At 55.0% G+C, this 18,940-nt stretch overlaps 3 protein-coding genes across 3 annotated transcripts; all 3 read right to left on the bottom strand.

The window, feature by feature from the left end:
* Positions 1–586: 586 nt before the first annotated feature.
* CkaCkLH20_12907 (uncharacterized protein) lies at positions 587–1,178 on the bottom strand (the record flags this gene model as incomplete). Its single annotated transcript, XM_038895618.1, has 2 exons — positions 587–993; positions 1,055–1,178. 2 exons carry the CDS (start codon positions 1,176–1,178, stop codon positions 587–589), a joined length of 531 nt encoding a protein of 176 aa, XP_038739071.1.
* Positions 1,179–6,492: 5,314 nt separating this feature from the next.
* Positions 6,493–9,810, bottom strand: CkaCkLH20_12906 (WD repeat protein; the record flags this gene model as incomplete). Its single annotated transcript, XM_038895617.1, has 1 exon — positions 6,493–9,810. One exon carries the CDS (start codon positions 9,808–9,810, stop codon positions 6,493–6,495), a length of 3,318 nt encoding a protein of 1,105 aa, XP_038739070.1.
* Positions 9,811–10,764: 954 nt separating this feature from the next.
* CkaCkLH20_12905 (uncharacterized protein) lies at positions 10,765–11,778 on the bottom strand (the record flags this gene model as incomplete). Its single annotated transcript, XM_038895616.1, has 1 exon — positions 10,765–11,778. The coding sequence occupies one exon, from the start codon at positions 11,776–11,778 to the stop codon at positions 10,765–10,767; it is 1,014 nt and encodes a 337-aa protein (XP_038739069.1).
* Between the last annotated feature and the right edge of the window lie 7,162 nt (positions 11,779–18,940).

The raw sequence follows: 18,940 nt of genomic DNA, 5'->3' as shown, positions 1-18,940 counted from the left end.
TATGCAGTGAGAGCCACAAAACCCGGCAAGATGAACTACGCCGCACGCCTCGTCGTGGTGGGAATAAAATGCAGTGAAATCACGCTGATTGGGTCATGGGTAGAATCTTGTCGTCATCGTCGCCTTCGTCGTCATCGTCGCCTTCGTCGTCATTGGTTCCATCCGTCATCAGTGTTCGTCGTTTATACGGGTGATCTTATTCCTCCATGGAGAATAGCCCGCTGGTGAGGGAATGTTTCCAAGTTTCCTTAGCTCGGTTGTTGTTACGGTCATGATGGTTCGTATTTGAGGATGAGTGTGATGAAATGGATATCGATGAAAAGGGAAGAAAGAAGTGTGATATTAGACCTATCGCCCTTAGATGCAAAGCTCCTCATGGAATGATACGTGTCAAGCCCTTTATGCAACCCTTTGCTTTCATGGGTACGATGATATCGCCGATTGATTACTATTATAATCACGCTCATCAGGCGGAAGCAAAGACGTAGACAGTTTTGTTTGTACGGGCGTCAGTAGATCATCATATGCCCACGTTTAGGTACCGAGCGTGACATTCGCAAACGTGTATCTCAATAGACTTCCAGAATCATCTCCTTGGTACCTGTTCCGCATCCAACTCGCTTGCCGTGGCATTCGCAGTATCCATTTCTCTAGGCGGTCCCGCGAACCGATTCGTGTCCAGCTCCAAAGGAGGGGGGTGAGGACTTGTCTGCCATTGCTGGTGAGAATACCCAGAGGGAGTCTGCGTCTTGGACCAGTCTTGTTGCATTCCGTAACCGTCACCATTCTGAGCGCCGGGCGCAGTAGCAGCGGCCGTGGTGGCATCATGCTTCTTCTTCCACCGCCTCCTGAGCATGAAGAACACCAGCACGCCCAATGCGATGCCGGCCAGTGGACCGATGACCACGCCGGCTATCCACGCCTTGCTCGATCCCGAGTTCGACCCCGAATCTGCGGCTGCTGACGTATTCGTTGCCGTCGAAGTCGCTCGACCTGGAATTTCCCTGGGTTAACACAAGTTCCTCCTCAACCGGAGGACGGGCTCACTACAGACCTGTCGGAGACCCCGTGGAGGTGGCCTCTATGGACAGAAACAGCTCCGTCTCTGTGTTTGCGCCTGCGCACCAGAGGTCACTGTAGAAAGCACCGTCGGCTGGTGGCGTCGCGTAGACCGACATCGTCCAGCAAGTCGCCCCAGGATTGCTATATTCCGGAGAAACACTGTCAGCCTCTCGCTCCTTGTTCGATTTTCTTCACCGACTGATGTGTCCACCGCGTGAGCTCATCATACCATGTTCTCGTACTTCCCCCGGCAAACGTCAATGTATCACTGCGACATTCGGTGGGTAGGGGACATGACGCGGCGGTGCAGCAGCCCGCGAAGCCCCCCGATGCTGTGCGAGTCTGGCCGGAGCCGCAGAATTTGGCACTGGCTTTTGTTTAGAACACATGTTAGTCATTTGAGCTTGGAAGATTCGATACTCTTCCCGAGATGGGAGACGGAATGGACTTACTGGTGAGGCCCTTAATGAACCACCCCCTGAAGTTGGCAGCACCCGTCGCGTCTGGCCGTATCCAGGTCGATGCAGCTTCTGCTCTCAAAGCCATGACCGCCATGAACACGCAAAACTTGAAGAGATTCCGAGAATACATGATGCTGAACCAGAATAAGGTTGGTTGTAAGACAAGAACGCCACCGAAGCGAGGAGGAAGTAGGCCAGGCGATAAGGGAGGACGGGCATAGAGACGGTGGCGACTTTATTGTGTTGGCCCCCTAGATTCACAGACTCCCTTTCTTTTTCCCCGGCCGGGGTATGCCATGCTACTGCTACCTGAGAATGCCAAAGGATCGCGACCTAAAACCAACTCCCAGCTGGTTCGCCGAGATCCCGGGACATGATTCTCTCGATATTGCTGGTTCACTCGGGTTGGCCAGAACGCGGGCTATGACGGTCTGATCTGCACATCAATTCCTATTCAAAACGGCATAACAGCTGATTCTGGCAGGGGAGGAAGCGGCGTAGTTGTATGCATGTCAGATTTCGATGACACCCTGAGCAGCAGATTGGTTTTAAGGCTGGCGAATGAGAATGAAGGCGTGATTAACGTATCGCTAACGGCGATCAACGTTGATTAGTCGAAGTAGGTCGATAACATTGGCTCGGGTCTTGACGACATATCTTGATTAATTTAGTCGTTTATTTACTATTATAAGAAGGAGTTGCTTGATGATGAGTTGATACACGGGCACACCCGGGCAACATGCAATGGAGAGAGCGAAAGAATTAACAGAAGGAGTTCATGAACACAGAACACAAAACAAGCAGATATCAAATAACAAGTGGCTTGTATCTTGTTTTATCTCGCACCTCTTCACTCTTGCTTGAGGGCCATCCCATCATCTTTTTAAATCATTCGTGGAATCCAGTTCTCTGAAAGGTCACAAGACGGCGAGGCCTTCACTCTCAAGGTGGTTTTGTTCTTGTGTGGCGGAGCGAGCATCTGTGTCCTTGAACTCAAAAGATCCAAATATACCAAAAGTTTACGTGGAAACTCATTATGTTATATTAAAACCAGATCACTCCCTCCGTCCTCCTACACACGCAATCCTTTGATGGTAAGGGTCTGCGCCTCTGTAACTGACGATGACCACGAAAGAAACACCTCACGAGCATTTTTGCCCGACATGTTTTCTTCGGCGATTGAAAAGCAAGATTTGCCAATGCTTCTCATCGTCTACGAGGGGGACATCGACTGCGACAACGTCGATTCCGAATAATGCACCTAAGCATCAAAGCTCTCCAAACCTACCACCTCTTACTCAGGACAGTATCTCGAATGATGGTGACTGGGTAACCACAGATGACGAAGGCAGTGACGGGGCTCATGGCACCTGTGATGCGGTCTACCCGGCCAATGTCAACGAGGGTGAACATGAGGTTCCCTTGAGAGATGCACAAGGAATCGAAGGGCCCTCTTCGTTAAGCCCGAGAACCAACAACTCAAGTGTTACCCAGAATGACGACCTAGACTGGCCAGCAGGTGTAAGCATCGACCCCCTCGTCGCCGCAATCTACCACAACGCCACGAAGAGCCCGCTCGGCGGGCTTCCCGACCACGTCCTCCTCGACATTATGGAATGTCTCGACCTGGCCACGCTGTGCCAGCTTCGTCGGTCATCACGAACTTTCATGAGGCTCTTCTCATCCAAAAAGTTCACCAAGTTGTGGGAACGCGGCGAAGGATACCAATTGCTTTGGGCGTCACCCTTTCAAGCCAAAGGGTGGGTAAAAGCCCTAGAAGTCGGGGCGCCGGAGGTCAGGTCCTTCTGCAAGCCTTGCAAGGCCAACCGTCGACCCGGGAGCAAGCTGTTCTACAGAGCCGAGGCTCCCATGTATTGTTCAGGATGCAATGAAAGTCATCCGTCCAGCATCTTTTCAGCGTCCCAACGCCTCAACACGCCCGACAAAAGAATATGCATCGGTAGGGAGGGATTCGTACCGCTGTGTGAGCATAAGGTGTTCAACTGGAACGACTTTGTTCGAGCATCGCGGCATGGATCGGACGTCCCTCGGCATAGGGGTCGGATGGGATTTCACTGCGGTCATCCGAGTCACGTAGAGAGAATCGGCCAACATGCCCACTCGGGTAGCAGAACTGCAATTTTCCAAAACAATAGCGGCCAGGCTCCCTGGGCCAGACAAGTATTCTTGCAAAACGAAACACACTTCTCATTCCCTCTGACGCCCGCCGGGTCACGCATCACAGCCGAACAGATGCGCGGAAGCCTGGCGGCAGTGCAGAAGAAGTCTTCGTGTCTATGGTTGCCCGACTCAGGGCCTCGCCGTTTGGATCCCCTGGGATGCTTCGATCCTAATAAGTGTGTCTGCCTGATTTACGAAGGCAGGGAACTTTTCGAGCTACCTCTTCATCCCGATGTCAAAAGGGCCGTAAGACAGCTGGGTTATTGCGAGTGTAAGTTGACATAAGTCCCCTGCATGATAGCCTTGCGATTCGTCATTCAAGATAGTGCTGTGCTGGTCATGTATTAACTGCGACACAGCTTCCCATAAACTATCTCGACGGACCAAAGACGAGACCGCGCACTTTAGCGTCAGCTTTACTCCTTGTCACGATCACCCGGTCTGTTGGAAGCTGGACATGACGCGCTCGTTTGCTCCGAGGACGAACCAGGCCCGATTTCACCCGTCAAGTCCTCAGTGGTATCTCGCGTTGGACCCTTCATCTCATAATCTCACCGAAGATACTGAATTTAAGGGGGTAACTTGGTGTGACGACCAGAGATGCCGCAACTACTACAAGCTTCGAGAGCATTCTAGTATCGGTACTGTGTGCAGGCCTGACTGGCAGTAGTTGGAGAGGAGGCATACCTTCATATGAATTTGGTAGAAAGGGAAGAGTGTATGCTGCGAGCGCTCTGAAAACCCTCCTTCCGTTTATTTAAATCGAATAATTGCCTGGAGATGAGAGTGGACGGAAGCCAAGTTCCGTTCCGCCGGAGGCATAAGGGGGGCCTGGGGAAATGAAGTTAGGGAAAAGGAAATTTCAAACGTTTCTCTTCGTCCACAACCAAACTTTTGACTATTCGCGCATATCTTGAGCAAACCGCCTCCTGTTTTGGTATGTTCTGTTTGTTCTGGTGTAGGAGCTCGAGAAGCAAAGTTAGAGCCAACCCAAACCTCTCAGATTTAGTGAGACGGATGGAAACCGACACGACGGAAAAACAACGGAGAAGCATCGGTTGATGGCACATGAAGGGAAGCGTCATATAAAGGCCTATTCAACTCTCTGAGCAGAATAGACCATTCTATCCCTCGTAGTAACCATAATGCAATTTGGACCTGTCATCCTTGTTTGTCGTCTCTGCTGTTACATTATTCGTGATTTGTATGTAGTTCACCGTAGAACAACAAGAAGTGTGGTCAGAACCTCATAACAGTAACACGGATGTAGAGAGGGAAAGTATAACGCTATACCAAGACCGGTTTTCATAGCCATTCGAGAAATGCAGAACCCTCGACAATGGTCTTGCCGAAACTTTTCTCCACCAATTCGGCGTTGTTTTAGTAGCCGTTTACATCATCGGGCCTAGAGAACGCCTCAGAACTTTCGAAGGGAGATTAGGACTAGGGACCGTCTGGGCAGCTTGTAGCGGTGGACTGAAGATTGAATTTAGAAAAGTGTTGCGCGGAGCCTGTCATGACGTTCGAACTATTATTTTTCTGCAATATATATGACCAGGTCCTCGTCTCCGACCGGCACGATCCGCAACGTGCGATCAATGTGTACAATTGCTGTCTCCGTCATTCACCCGGCCTTGGGGCACATGTTCTTGAATGGTATTCTAGCAGCGTTTCCTTGGTACCTCCTAGCGGCCTGAAACTTCAAACCAGCACCCGATAAGTTCCCATAGATGGATACTACAAGAGCGATGGTAAACGGTGACTGAAATAAAGGGAGGTAGTGCGAAGGATTCTTCACGACTCGGAAGCCCAACATCTTTCAGAAGAATCTTTCCACACACGAAATCCAATCACTCGTGGTCTCCGACCTCTTCGGAGGTACCCAGCTGTCTGGTGTCATTTATCCACCAACACGCCTGATCAACGAACGCAGTCAGTAGCCACGGTTCCTATCACGCAATCGAGACCTCGGCATCAGCATCGGCATCGCCCTAGCCAGTTCCCGTCTGGCTTTTATAAGTCCGGTAAACGAGAGAGGGGACGGTAGTCAGGAGCGCTGCGGCTGCGATGCCAACAGTAGCGTCGTCACACTGCCCAGAAGCCATAATGTTCCGGGAACAAATGATCGGAGCGGTGCCCTTACCGCTCATGTCCCAATCTTCCGACCCAACTGACAACAGGCTTCTCATGTGGGTGAACACTTCAAAAGCAACTGGGGTCGACGAAGATGAAGAGAGCTGTCACGTACTTACATATGGTATGTTATGTAGTTACCGACAAACCGGGCCCACGAGAGCGATGTTGCAAATCAGGGGAGCAGGGTTATTCGACAAAAAACCGTCAGAAAGTGTATGCGGCTTATGAATACATTCCACAGGCTTTTGGAGGTTGAACAATCTCAGTTAGCTACAACGACCTGTCACTACCAAGTTGATGTAACGAGACGAGGAACGCGACTGAGTCGATGACCTCTAGGATGGCCGCACTCCTAGCAAAGATGCCGATAGTAGGTAGGATGGTACGGCTTTTTGACCGCAGTGTACTCTCGATACTTTGAGGATATAAACGTCAGCGTCCGGAGTCGACTTATACCGCGGTGAATACTTCAAAAGCAACGGCGACAGACAACAGCAGAGACAACGCCAGAGACAGCGACAGAGATGAGGGGGGCTTTAATACAAAAGCAGGTGATCACCTTGTCATCAAGAAATTTCTGCGTAAAATCATCATCATCTCTAGTCATTCCTTCTTCCCATCTAGCTGTCTACTTTTGTCTATCCACAAACCCTCAAATCCTCGAAGCCCAATCCCAAACCTCCAACCCAACACCCCCAACAACAACCCTCCCGCCCTCGATAACCTCCAAGTCCCCGGCATCAGCAACGCCGCTGTACTCATCCGCCAGCATCGTCACCTCCTCAACCCCCTCCCGCCACCCGACCTTCCACATCTTGACCCGCTGGTCATTACTCGCCGTCGCGTACACTACTTCCCCGGCCTCCGTCCCCCGGAGGACCGCGAGCCCGTTGATGGCCGCCGCGTGGGCTTTCCTCACACCGGCCCTACCCATCGCCGTGAATCCAGCCTGCGGATCAAGCGTCGTGATCCCGAGCGCGTCGTCGTCGCCGCCTGTGAGTACCACGACCTGTGAAGCAGTGCGGTGGATGTCGAGCGCCTTCACGCTGCTCTGGTGAACCCGCGCCGTGGACTGCAAAACGAACTCCCCGCCCTCGCTCTTCCACACGCCGAGACACCCGTCCGTCGCAGCGGTGACGACCTCCCACGCCGCGTCCTGGCCACCGACAGTGAGATGCCGCACCTGCGTTAGACACGCGCCCGTATACCTGCCCCTAGCCAACAACTCGAACCCTTTCTCGGGCGTATACCGGTACGTCTTAACCACCGAATTCGAAAACGCCATCGTGATTCCCACAGCCCTGCCGTCCTCAACCCACGCCGCGTCGAAACTCGTGATCCGCAGGTCCCCGTCGGCGCTCCTGTCCTCGAACACCGCCTCACGCATCAGACCTAACCCAGCCGCGCCGCCGAGCTCCGTCACACGCCAGACCATGAACTCCTCGTTCCCGCTACAGCTGAAGAGCAGCTCCTGTCCGAGCCACTTGAGCGACTGCAGGCCCGCCGTGTGGACCTTAACAACCTTCACGCAGCGCAGCTCTCTCTCCAGGGGGTTCGCTGCTGCGGAGATGTACTCCCAGATCCGGATCGCCGTGTCCTCGGCGCCAGTCGCGATGTAGCGCCCAGAGTACGCCACGGCCCTTACCTCGCGCCCGTGGGTCCCGCGCTTCAGGGTGCCGTGGTGCACGACGGCCGTCTCGGGCGCCGGCTGCTCGTACACGCCCAGCGTGGCGGCCTTGTTGAAGACGAACCGCACGCGTTGCGGGTGCCGGAAGCGGGTATACGCGAAGGCGCGGTGCGCGCCGCCGCAGTCCATACGGACGAGCTCCTCGTGCCGCGTCTCGTTCCACACGACGAAGTTCTTGCTGCGGAAGCCGCAGAGGACCAGATCCCCCGCGTCCGAGACCCACGCGTCCTCGAGGTTCGGCACGGCCGCGGGCGCGGTTTCGTGGCGGAGGGCGAGGGAGGAGGGTGTTAGTTCGTAGATGCGGTAGTTGCCGTCCCTGCTCGTCGTGATGATGTGCGTCTTTGTTCCTGACGATGTCGGTAGGGGTTTGATGGATGTGATGCTGTCCGAGGTGCGGCGTTCCGGGGCGGGGAACGGCGTGAGCTGGTTGTCATTCTCTGAGCGGCGGAAGACGCTCATGTATCCGTGTCTCGAGCCGAGGATGAGGAGGTCGGAGACGAGGCAGGCGGCCGTGAAGACGAAGCGGTTGTCGAGGTCGAGGGGGACCATAGACGTGATCGTGCAGGACTCCAAGTCCAGCGTGAGCATCTGCATGGCTTCCTCGCCGCCGAGTATCGTGACGAGGAACTCGAGCTTCTTCTCGTCAGGCGAGTCCAGGCAGAAGATGTCGGCGACCTTCCCAGGAACCGTCCCGACCTCGCGGATCTCGCCCCCCCTGTAGATGAAGATCTTCTTGTTCGCGGTGCCCAGCAGGGCGACCCCGTCAACCGGACTCTTCAGGCTCGTGCAAGCCCTCAAAGAAGCTGTCGTCTCGGCCTCGGTCCCGATCTCTTTCCACGTCAACTCCTCCCCCTTAAACGACCCGAGCAGAAGCCGACCGGCGGTACTCGTCGCAAGCAGCTCATCCGCCCCGACGAATGCGAATCGGTGAAAGGCTTCCCTCGCCCCGGCAGCCGCGCCGCCTAACTTGCCAACCACGTCCCGCATCACCAACGTCCTCAACTCACTCGGCAAGGCCTTCACGCTCGCGACCGCCGCCGAAGCCGAGCGGTCCGTCAGCAGGTTGACTTTACTATCCTGCCCGCCCGTCGCGACCACGACCTCGCCCCCCTCCGTCTCCCGCAGCGCCGTGGCCCAGATGTGTTTCCCGTCGTGACGCGCGTGCGTCTCGAGATGCGTCAGGCCGCCGCGGACGTCTACGTCACCGTGCTGCTCCGCGCCCAGACCCCGCCGCCACCCCTCGACGTCGAGGTCGAGCTTCCACCTCTGCAGCGTCGAGTCCTCGCCGAAGGAGTACAAGCTGGTCGCTGCCTCGCCACCGGCACCGCCGCGGCGCACGAGCAGCCCGTCCATGGTGCGCGGGAACCTGACGTGCCAGATGCGCGAGATGTGGCCCATCGTCATGGCCAGGGGCTTGCTCGTCGCAACAGTCGTCTCTACTTCCGCCGTGACATCCGCCGCGGCGGCGCTTCCGCTGCCGCCGAACCCGGTCTCCCGCGCCTCCGCGAGGGAGTCGTGCAGTAACCGCGCGGCGCCCGCGCGTTCGGAGACGTCCCAGACGCGAATCGTCCTGTCGTCGCTGCAGCTCGCCAGCAACCTTCCCCTCGCGCTCCCGCCGAGGTCGATCTCGGGCGAGATGTCGACGCCGAAGATGGACCCCTCGTGGCCGGTGAAGACGAAGAGGACCTCGCACCGCGGCTTCGCCTCTCCGAAGTGGCACTTCCACAGCAGGATCTCGCCGAAGACGGTGCCGCCCGCGACGAGCACCGCGGACTCGGAGAGCCAGGTCGAGGTCGCGGAGTACAGGATGGGCCGGGACGGGGACGCGATCCTGCCGAAGCGGATCGTGTCGTCGGAAACGGAGAACTCGAGGGCCTCGTTGTGCGCGGTGATGAGCACGCCGCGGGAGGAGTCGGAGGGGGAGATGGCGCCGTCGTAGATCCAGTCCGGGGCCTTGGCCTCGACGATCCTTGGTGTCGGCGGTTGGTCACCGTCGTGTCCGGCTGACAAGCGGCTCTCGATGGCGCTTACGGGGAGGACCGTCACGGCCTGGTTCCCCCAGAGCAGCACGCTCCCACCCCCGACGCTGATGCCGTGGATGGGCTGGGCGCGGAAGATCCTCAGCTGGCAGCGCAGCCTGCTGTCCCCGTCGTAGACCTTGAGGTGCGTGTCCTCCCCGGCCAGGAGGTACGTCTTCTCGCCTTTCTTGCCGTCTCCTTCACTCGAAGGGGTAGTCAGGAAGCAGAGGCCGGTGACCGGGGTGAGCTGGTGGTCCCGCCGCAGTCGAGGCCCGGCCGGCTCTGGGTCCTTGATATGGGAGATTTCATGTCAGCGATTTTGTGACTGATTGGGGTTCCCATCTGCAGCTCTCCAGTTCATGGATGTTTTCCCACGTCCCGCTGCAACTACGACAGGACGGGCTATTTTTGAAAATGAGACTGAAGAATAGGGACGAATGATGACTAACTGCATAATGATTCATTTGGCGGGAAGGGAATCGTGGTTCGGGTATTTTTTTTCTCTTTCTCTTTTGGCGCGTATGAACCCCCTCCCCGAGTTTGGACTTAAAATCTCACCTCACCAGACGGAGACGGGGTGTGAGCTGAGCTGAGCTTTAGGAGCGAGCCGGGTGGGTGATCGTTCGTTCGTTCAGGCGCGTTTGTGAAATTAGGTTGTTGCCTACGGATCCCAGGATCATCATGCTAGCCTTTGGTTTTGCGGCTGAGCGGCGTGAAATCTTTCTCACTCTCTGTCGTCTGTCAGCACGGTTGTGGACCGAGTCATCGCGTGGTGGATTTCTATTTTTTTTTTTTCTTGGGCCGTTTGTGGGATGAAGTTTACTATCGACAGTGTCAATTGCGTCAGGAAATGCACGTTGCCGCCTGCCGCGCCCGCAATTGCGGCCTGTCACGATTCGATGACAACTGCCACATGAAACGCTCAAATGTCAAGAAAATGGCTCATGGGAAACGTCTTGAGTGTGAATCTAGTTTGTTTTTCGCTATAAGCACGATTTGAAGTTCTATAGACAATGTGCCTGGTAGGGTATCATCCATCCCCAGGAATCACTCCTCCTCATCATCCCCAATATCCATCAAGCTAAACATTCATAACCACCTCGCGTGTCGTTCGTAATTGTAAAGCCGTTACCCAACGCCAACGATGCAAAATCAAGTGGTTGCCAAATACCCCAGCTTCCTCGTACAAACATTACCGCCCCGTAATCCACTTAAGAACTTAAGAACGGTGAGAGTAGGGCTCGTAGGCCATGTCACCACGGGCGCCGCTGGCGTAGCGGGGAGCACCGTACTGGGTGGCCTGCTGCTGCTTGTAGTAGCCGTTCTCCTCGTGGATGGGCTGGTAGGCGCTGTTGCCCTGGGGAATGAGCTTCTCGCCGTCGGAGTTGCGCTTGCGCTCCTTGCGGGTGTGGCTGGGAGCGCAGCAGCAGATGGTGAAGAACCAGAAGAAGCCAGCACCGAGGGCGAGGGCGGCGGAGATCCAGACAAGAGCAAGGAAGCTGTTGTTGAAGGAAGCGGAAACGCCGTACCACTTGGCGGAAGCCTCGACGGCGCCGACGACGACGACGGACATGGCGGTGGAGAGAGCGGCGGAAGCGCAGACGGCGACGGAAGCGACAGAGGCGACCAGGAAGGTCACGCAGGACATGGCGCGGGTGCAGTTGGCGAAGATGCCGAAGAGGACCTCGAGGCCAAGGGCGATGAAGGCGATGATGTAGGCGACCTGGGTCCACTTGGTGACGGTCTTGAAGGCGGACAGAGCGCTGGTGACCTCATCGGGAAGCTCGACCTTGCGGCCAGAGACGGAGCCGATGGTGGTGAGGGTGGAGGTGTTCAGGTACTCGGCAGCCCAGTCGAACTTGGCCTTGGTGCAGGTCTTGTCGCCGTTGGAGGCGGTAGTGCAGTAGCCCCAGAGAGCGATGTCGTAGAGGTTGTCGAGGCCGAGGTCGGCGGCGGTGATGTTGCTGGTCTGGGTGGTACCGTCGGTCTGAGCCTTGGAGACGCCGTGGAGCAGAGCACGGTTGTGGTAGTTGCCGAAGTTCTCGGCCTTGACGTCGCGACTCACTACGCTCGATAGCGAAGCAGGGTTAATCTCGAGATCGGTGAGGTTGACGCGGAACATGTAGAGGTCCTTGTTGGAAACACCGCCGAGGGCCGCCACCATCAAGAAGATGAGGGAACCGACGGTCAGGATGAATGGCAGAGCCACACAGATAACACGACCGACACCCATTTTCAGTTGTTTTTGTTGTTGGTTTATCGGGATAAGTTGGTAGTCGTCGAGGGTATGATGTAAGGTCTCGGTTAGAGTGGGTCGATTGGTTTGTTGGTTCAACGAGTGTAGAGAACGATCGTTGATTTAGAGTTTGTTGTTGTAGGGAGGTGGTTAGCGAAGGAGAGGGAAGAGAAGAAGTCCCTTTGGATGTTTGTTAGGAGGAGGTGGGAGGATATAAACGGATGTGAGTGAGATGGGAGTAAGAGGCAAGAGGCTGACACAAGACGGACGAGCGTTGATGTTTATAAAACTGGTTGGAAGTAGGCTGGGCCACCCGCACCGGGCTCCAAGTGCCGTTTACGTACATGCGTACAGTATCCATAGTGCAGGACCTGACGGGACTGGGACGTGTACAGAGGGCGCAGGGCCGGTTGGCTGGGGGGAGAGAAGACGGGCAGGGACAGGGACGCGGACGTGGCGCAGTAAGAAGGACGTATTTACGAATTTTTGGTGGAGATGGGACGGAGTGTGATGCGCAGCGCAGCCCAGCGTGCGGCAGTGAATGGTGATGTTCCAGTCCCGTCTGCTAGCAGCCAGAGCCCGTTAGAAGGTCAACAGCAGCAGCACCCTCAGCCTGGGCAATGTCTGATACCCAAACGCAGCAAGCCAAAGTCCTGTTCCCTAGAAAATAAGGTGGTGAGGTACCCACTTCGCCTTCCGCCTGTCTGGCTGCTGACGGGCTGCAAAAGCCGCCTCCACACGCGACTCAGCCCCCGGTTCTGCTAGGAAGACCCATGACGATTGGGGAATCCCTCGACCGAGCAACGGCGTCGACGACATGTGCGGCCCTACTGCGTATGAAGTACGGCCAACACTCCCACATGCCGTGTGCGGGAATAATCGTGCCTTCTAACTTCTGTCGAATGTCGATTCATCATCCATGTTCGCACATATCCGTAAGGCACTTCTCATGCCGTCTTGGCTTCTAGAGAATTGATTAATTCGCACTGAACGCGGAGGGGCTTTGGAGATGACCGATGCCTAAACACTAAAAACACCACGAAATAGACCCAAAAAAAACACCTAGAGCCAAAAGAGAACAAGACCGGCGAGGATGGCAGCGGGATGCAGGATGCAGGGTTAGAGGCGAGGGACGATGGCGGACTAGGATCCTCGTCCGTAGGGCAGAGAAACCGGTGACGGTGATGCCTGGAAAGAACCAAAAGAGAAAAAAAAAAGATTTCGTACTTTCTGGCTGTGCTGCCTGCGCACGGGTACTTTCTGACACTGGCGTCAAACCTTGCCCGTCACCACCTTCACTTCACACTTCACACTTCTGCAACGCTTACACAGCAACAGCCCCTTCGGCATCTCGTTCCATGAATTCCATGATCTTCAGATGTCGGTGTTCTTCATGTAAAGAGGCATCTGCGCATCCTTTCGTCACCGGTCGCGGGTTCATAGCCTATCGCTACGCTGAGTGCCTACCCAGCAAGAATAGCCCCTCCAAAGTCCAAATCCTAATCTCACGTACAGATAAAGCCTGTCGATGCCCGCCGCAGATTGATGAGCGACGCAGCCGGGCCAAGAGTCTCGAGAAATACAGCAGCTGAAGGCTAGCGGGGACCCTGCCATTTCCCCAATTCAAGACCGACCCCAAGACGGCGTCGCCAGGAAATCTGACTTGGTTGACCGACAGAAACTAGACCGCAACAGGTGAAGGAAGGGGAATGCCTCCTCTTCACGTCACTGGGAGCAGTACGCGTCCCGTCTCTCGCCTCTCTCATTCGCCCTTGAACCTGTTTGACCGGTCGGACTCGTGTGTCGTGAACCTGACTACAGTTCAGATGATGGACCGAAGATCGCACACTGTGTACGGGCTTCCATACTTTTTTGGTTTCTTCTCTGCAGAGAGAGGCGACTCGCGAAAAGAAAAAAAAATGTCTGGGGTTGGGTTATGCTCCGCATTGCCTAGATTCTTCAATCGCAGACTTGTTTTGTTTCCCTTGCCGGGATTATCACCATCCTGTTGGAAGCCGATCGGTGGCCCGTTGCTCAGTCACCAGAAAACACCATTGGGCATTGGCAGCACCGCGACATCAAGATTCGCCTTGATCGGCACCGGTTCGTTGTCTGACACGTCCAAGCTGCACGTCGAGCCCCATACGTCCACGCAATAAAAGTGGTCCAGGTTCGGTGGTCGTCATCCTGCGGAGGCTCAGCCGTTTGTTTTTTTCCTTCGTGTGTCTACCATTGCAGTAGCTCTGCACTTGGCACCGGGTTTTCTAATCACCCACGTTCCGTCTACCCAGTCACCAGGCGCAGTGAGCAGACTGGAAAGCTGACTGACCGGAGATAGTATCTCAAGATACATATCACCTGCGGACCAGGTCACAGATGCACAGGACGGGAGCTGCTCAGCCCCACGGGACGAACGTTTTGGTAGCAGCCGGCTATCGGGTTGGTGAGGTGGTAATGCGTGTGGCTGACCTTCGGGCTCGCCAGATCGCCCACTCAGGGAGCCAGGGACATCCATCATCCCACTCAGGGCCCTGCGGTCCCGCGTCCAGTGGGCTTCCCCCGCCTCCCCCTCCGAGAGAGACAGGTCTTGACCGAACTCGCACTAGCCTCAAAAATCCGAACGAGGCGCAACTCTCTAATTTTAGAAACAAATCGTTTTCCCTCCCGTCCCGTCTCTCTTTTGCGCCTCACGCCGACGCCATCATGATTAAGCTACCCTTGAGCAATCCAACAACCACTTTCCGCAGCTGCCCACAGACGCAAGGGCTCGGTTTTTCATTATGGGGCCAAGCCGACATCAAAAACGAATTAAGGTTGCCGAGATTTCACCCCTGGGAATCGTCGCCATTGGCCGCGCGACGTCCTTGACGCGAACGACCGCCGTCACCGCCACCACGGCCGAGCTCAAAGTCCAGGTCCAGGCCCGTTGATAGCTTGCCATGCCGTCCAGATTCGGAGAGAAGGAGCCGACACGACCCAGCACCTTATCGGCGTCTGGAGACGGAGCAGCTCTCATATGACAGGGGTTTCTTAAACGTGCAGTGAGGGTCCGTTGGGTGTTTGGTGCACTTACACGGCAGATGACAAAGGAAACAACACCCGATTCCCAGGGTCCAGTGACGTTTATCGAGCCCGTCGTGGCTTGACGGGCGGGTGGGGTCACTTGGCAGCTCTGATTTCTAAAGACTTGCGTCCTGGCCGCGAATACCATCGTGGCTCGGTTATCACAAACTGCGCTGTCACGGTCTCGGCGTGGAGTCGACTGGCTGGGCGCGCGGGAGACCCTCCCAGCTTCGATGCAGCGTCGATCTTGTCGCCAAGTGAGGCACATATGTTCTTGTGAACCCCTCCTCTGCGTCGAAGCCTGCGTAATCTGCATCACGAGAGGACGATGTGCATGCGGCGTATGAAGCATAGAGAGAATGTCTCTTGTGTGCTAGAGTGAGCGACGGCACCACTCTTCACAGCTGAGTCTCCGACTGATGCCGATAGCTACAGCCGTATCTTGCACTCCTGAGGTGACTTGGAATCAATTCAGCACTTCGCCCATCCAGTCGTCTTCTAGCGAATATGGCAGAACATGCGAGGTTGTGTGATTCAAGATACATGTTAATCTGTCGAAAGTCGGTTCCTCCGTACCTAGCACCATTCTGGACTCCAAGCGTGTCAAGTTGTTTACCCTGAGACTCTGACAACTGAGAGCAATTCGAAGTCTACCCCAGAGTAGTGAGCAACATCGTCATAACATTCGCATGGATTACATGGCAGTTTGAGTGCGACCGCAATAAGCTTACAAACATTTCGAGAAACGTAAAGCACCTGGAACTTGAAGATGTCCTCCGAAGACCTCATTAGACATTGTTCCATAAACATATGTAAGAGGTCTTCCAGAGCTTGAAACACGAACACTAGACTTTTGTCTTTGGGGGAAACGGTAAACTCGTAGGACGGACCATATCAGCGTGTACAGTCTCGTTCTGGGTTCTCATGTTGAGCAACGGCGTAAATGCCCGGGCATATGTATGCGATTCCGGTCGGTGTAGCCTCCTTCCTGGTCGTTGAGATGTTAATAGATCTAAGACTGAAGTCTTTAAGACCTAAGATATGAAGATAGTTGTATGAAGCTATTAAGTGAGGGTTGGCCCCTGAAATGCTTTATTACTATGACGATGCACGTTAACTGTATATACTGCCCAGGACCTCGGCCGCCCACGATAAGCGCCGCCCGTCTCTAAAGTACTATATCACTTATAAATCTCTATACTGGGCCCTTGAAGCTGGGTTTAAGTGGGAAACGTCTGAACGTTCCCTTCTAAAGTATATACTGTGGCGGTTGGGTAAAGCTGGTGATAGAAACTCTGCGGTTTTGCGATAACGGGTATGCCTCTTCCTGGCGTTTATCTTTCTTAGGTATAATAAAGAGGCTTTCATTAAATTTATTAAGGTATTATAGATTGTAATAAAGTCTAAGTAAAGAAGAGAATTATACATAGAGAAAACTCAAGCTCCAGTACAACTTTCAACGCTGTTCCAGACCTAGATCATGACCTCAACGTACAGCAAGGTATATATGCTCTAAGAAAGACGTATAATATTTATGAAGAAAAGGACAGCAACAACCAGCCTTAGAGAGGACAAGTCTGAAGCATGGCCGCGCGCAGTCACATTTAGATGGGATCTGTATATATACTATGTTTGACGTATTTGGATGAACAGCATCGCGGCTAGGAATGGAAATAAGAGGCTGTTGGCAAAGGGGAAGTTTGCAAGATAAAGGACGTAAACAGCTTGAGCGTTAAAACAGCACTGCCAAGAAATTCTGATGAGAATCCTTGGGACGTTTTCAGAGTTCATGGGTCACGGCAACCAGATGCCACGGAGATGGATGTTTGCTAGAGAAGCACCGACATCTTTCAAACATGTCGTTCGTAAGACTCTGCCATGCCTGCCGTCCCACTCACCCAACGCCGCGACGGGAAGAGCCTCGAGTAGAGACTAGGGCAAAAAAAAAAAAAAGTCAACTCGAGTCGAGATCCGTTTCAGCATACACGGCAAATTGAGCATCACGACCGGGTGACGGACAGGGTGTGGCCTGTCATAGCGCCGCGCCGGATAGACAGCCGACCTGGCTTTCTTCAAAGTCGGAGGCCGAAGCCGGGTTTTGGGACGCGCGGCGGACGGCGAACCGCATTACAAAACATCTGGCCATCCCATAAGGTAGCTCGCTCTCGTGGACCGGTGGTTTTTTTGGCTCGCCGGCTTCCATTGTTGGTGTGGCGTGGTTTTTCTTCGGGGTGAGGGGGCCGAATCCGAGAGGCGGCGTGTGTCGGCCTTGGCCTCGGGGAGAAAAGCTGCATTTTTTGAGAACACACACAGACACACACGCCGAAAGCCCGCTGCAGCCGCAATCCCATCATGTTTGACACGGTTGTGCTCTTCACGCAGTTGTTTGCTGGAGATTCGAGCAACGTGGGCTAAGGTGCATGATATGCCCGGTAAGCAAACGGCACCCCCCCCACCTTTTTTCTCTCTTTTCTGAGGCCCTCCTCGACCGGTGGTGGCACGGCAGCCAGTCACAGCACGTGCTCGCGTGAACGCGGGGACAACGCACCACGGGAGGAATGCGAGCGAGGTTCTTGTTGGAATGGACGCGCAGCAGTAGGTGTCAGGGTCTGGATGTGATGGATGCAAAGAAAAAAAGTGTGGACAAGACCAACAGCCCACAGGGCCGCCCGCGGCGACGGTTGAAAACAGGCGGCGTTGCGGGGTTGTCGCGACAGGTCTTACCGCCGCCTGGCATCGTATCGTCTCTTGGGGGCAGTGCCGCCTTTGGCAGACGTCGGACGAGAGTTGACGCGTCAAGCGTGGATCACGTAGTTACGAGATGCGATTCATCCCACCTGTGCCTGGCCTTCTTTTCGGTCAATGTAAGGAAGGTAAGGTATTCATTCACACACAGCTTGTGGCCGCCGTCCGTGATAGAGTGGGGCGGTCAGTGCACAACTCGCGCCGCTGTACCGGAGCCGGCTGGAGATGGAGAAGATGGAACTGGAGATATAGGAGCTGGAGTTTGGAGCCCGGAGAAAGAGGAATTGATGTTGGATCGAATGAGGGACGGATTTAAGTGGTGTTAGGTCCTAGACATACGGATACCAGGCTCAGGCGGGAGGGTTTGGCGGATCTCTCGGAGCATCTCGTCGGGTGTCAGCGGATGCTTAAATCTGAGTCCAGTATCGCCGGAGCAAACCGTCGTCCATGAAGTACCTATCCAGGATGCATCTGAGATCACAGAATGTTAGATGTTGGATGTCGCCAGCCACTCCTTACCCGCATCTGCACTGATGAACCGATGCTAACTTTGTTCCCCTCCTTTCCTTTCCTCTCCTCTCCTCCCCTCTCCATCGGTCCCCGTCTCGTCTCGTCTCGTCTCGTCTCCTCGTCTCCTCCCCTCCCCTCTCCGCCCGGCTGCCACACACATGCGCACACACACATCCAACTCAAGCCGCATATCACGACCGGGAAGCCCCGGCAGCCCCGTGGTCTCTGCTCAATGCCGCCGGAGGACCACGAGTCGACCTGTTGGAACTGCGTGAGCTCGTAGATGCAGCGACGGCGGCATTCGCACCGTCGCGCTAAAAAGAAACCGGTGACGAGAGAGACTACCTACTTCGACGCCAAGTTTCGTCACTCGGAGGAGGATTGTTGAACTGATATCTGTGTGGTGGCGATGGAGGTGGAAAATAATGGAAGTACCTGTGCAGCAATGGAGCCGTGGAAAAGTACTTTGCGCAGCAGCAAATCGGGTCAGTAGCGGTGGCCAGGCCTAGGCCCTTTTTCATTTCGAGTCTCTCCAGCTCCCACCCGTTCGACTTCCCAATTGGCACCCGGCAGCGACAGTGGAGGGCCCCATTTCCAATTGTGATCGTGGTCCTCCCACAAACAGCACGAACTGCATCAGTCACCACCGCGATGCATGCTGAATGTTCAGGAGGGGCATTAAATGGTCCAATCCGGTTGCATTGGATAGCACCGGGCTTCACCTGGCCGAGTTGCACTGCATCTGCCCTTCCCATCTCATCTGGTTCACGTTGAGACCCCATTGGACACCGGGGAACATTAGCTCCAGGCTTCGTCTAGGCTTGGTCCTGGTGAGCACGAG

The sequence above is a fragment of the Colletotrichum karsti genome (assembly GCF_011947395.1).
Source record: "Colletotrichum karsti strain CkLH20 chromosome Unknown Scaffold67, whole genome shotgun sequence".
Taxonomy (NCBI): domain Eukaryota; kingdom Fungi; phylum Ascomycota; class Sordariomycetes; order Glomerellales; family Glomerellaceae; genus Colletotrichum; species Colletotrichum karsti.
This window is presented reverse-complemented; position numbering and strand designations above follow the sequence as displayed.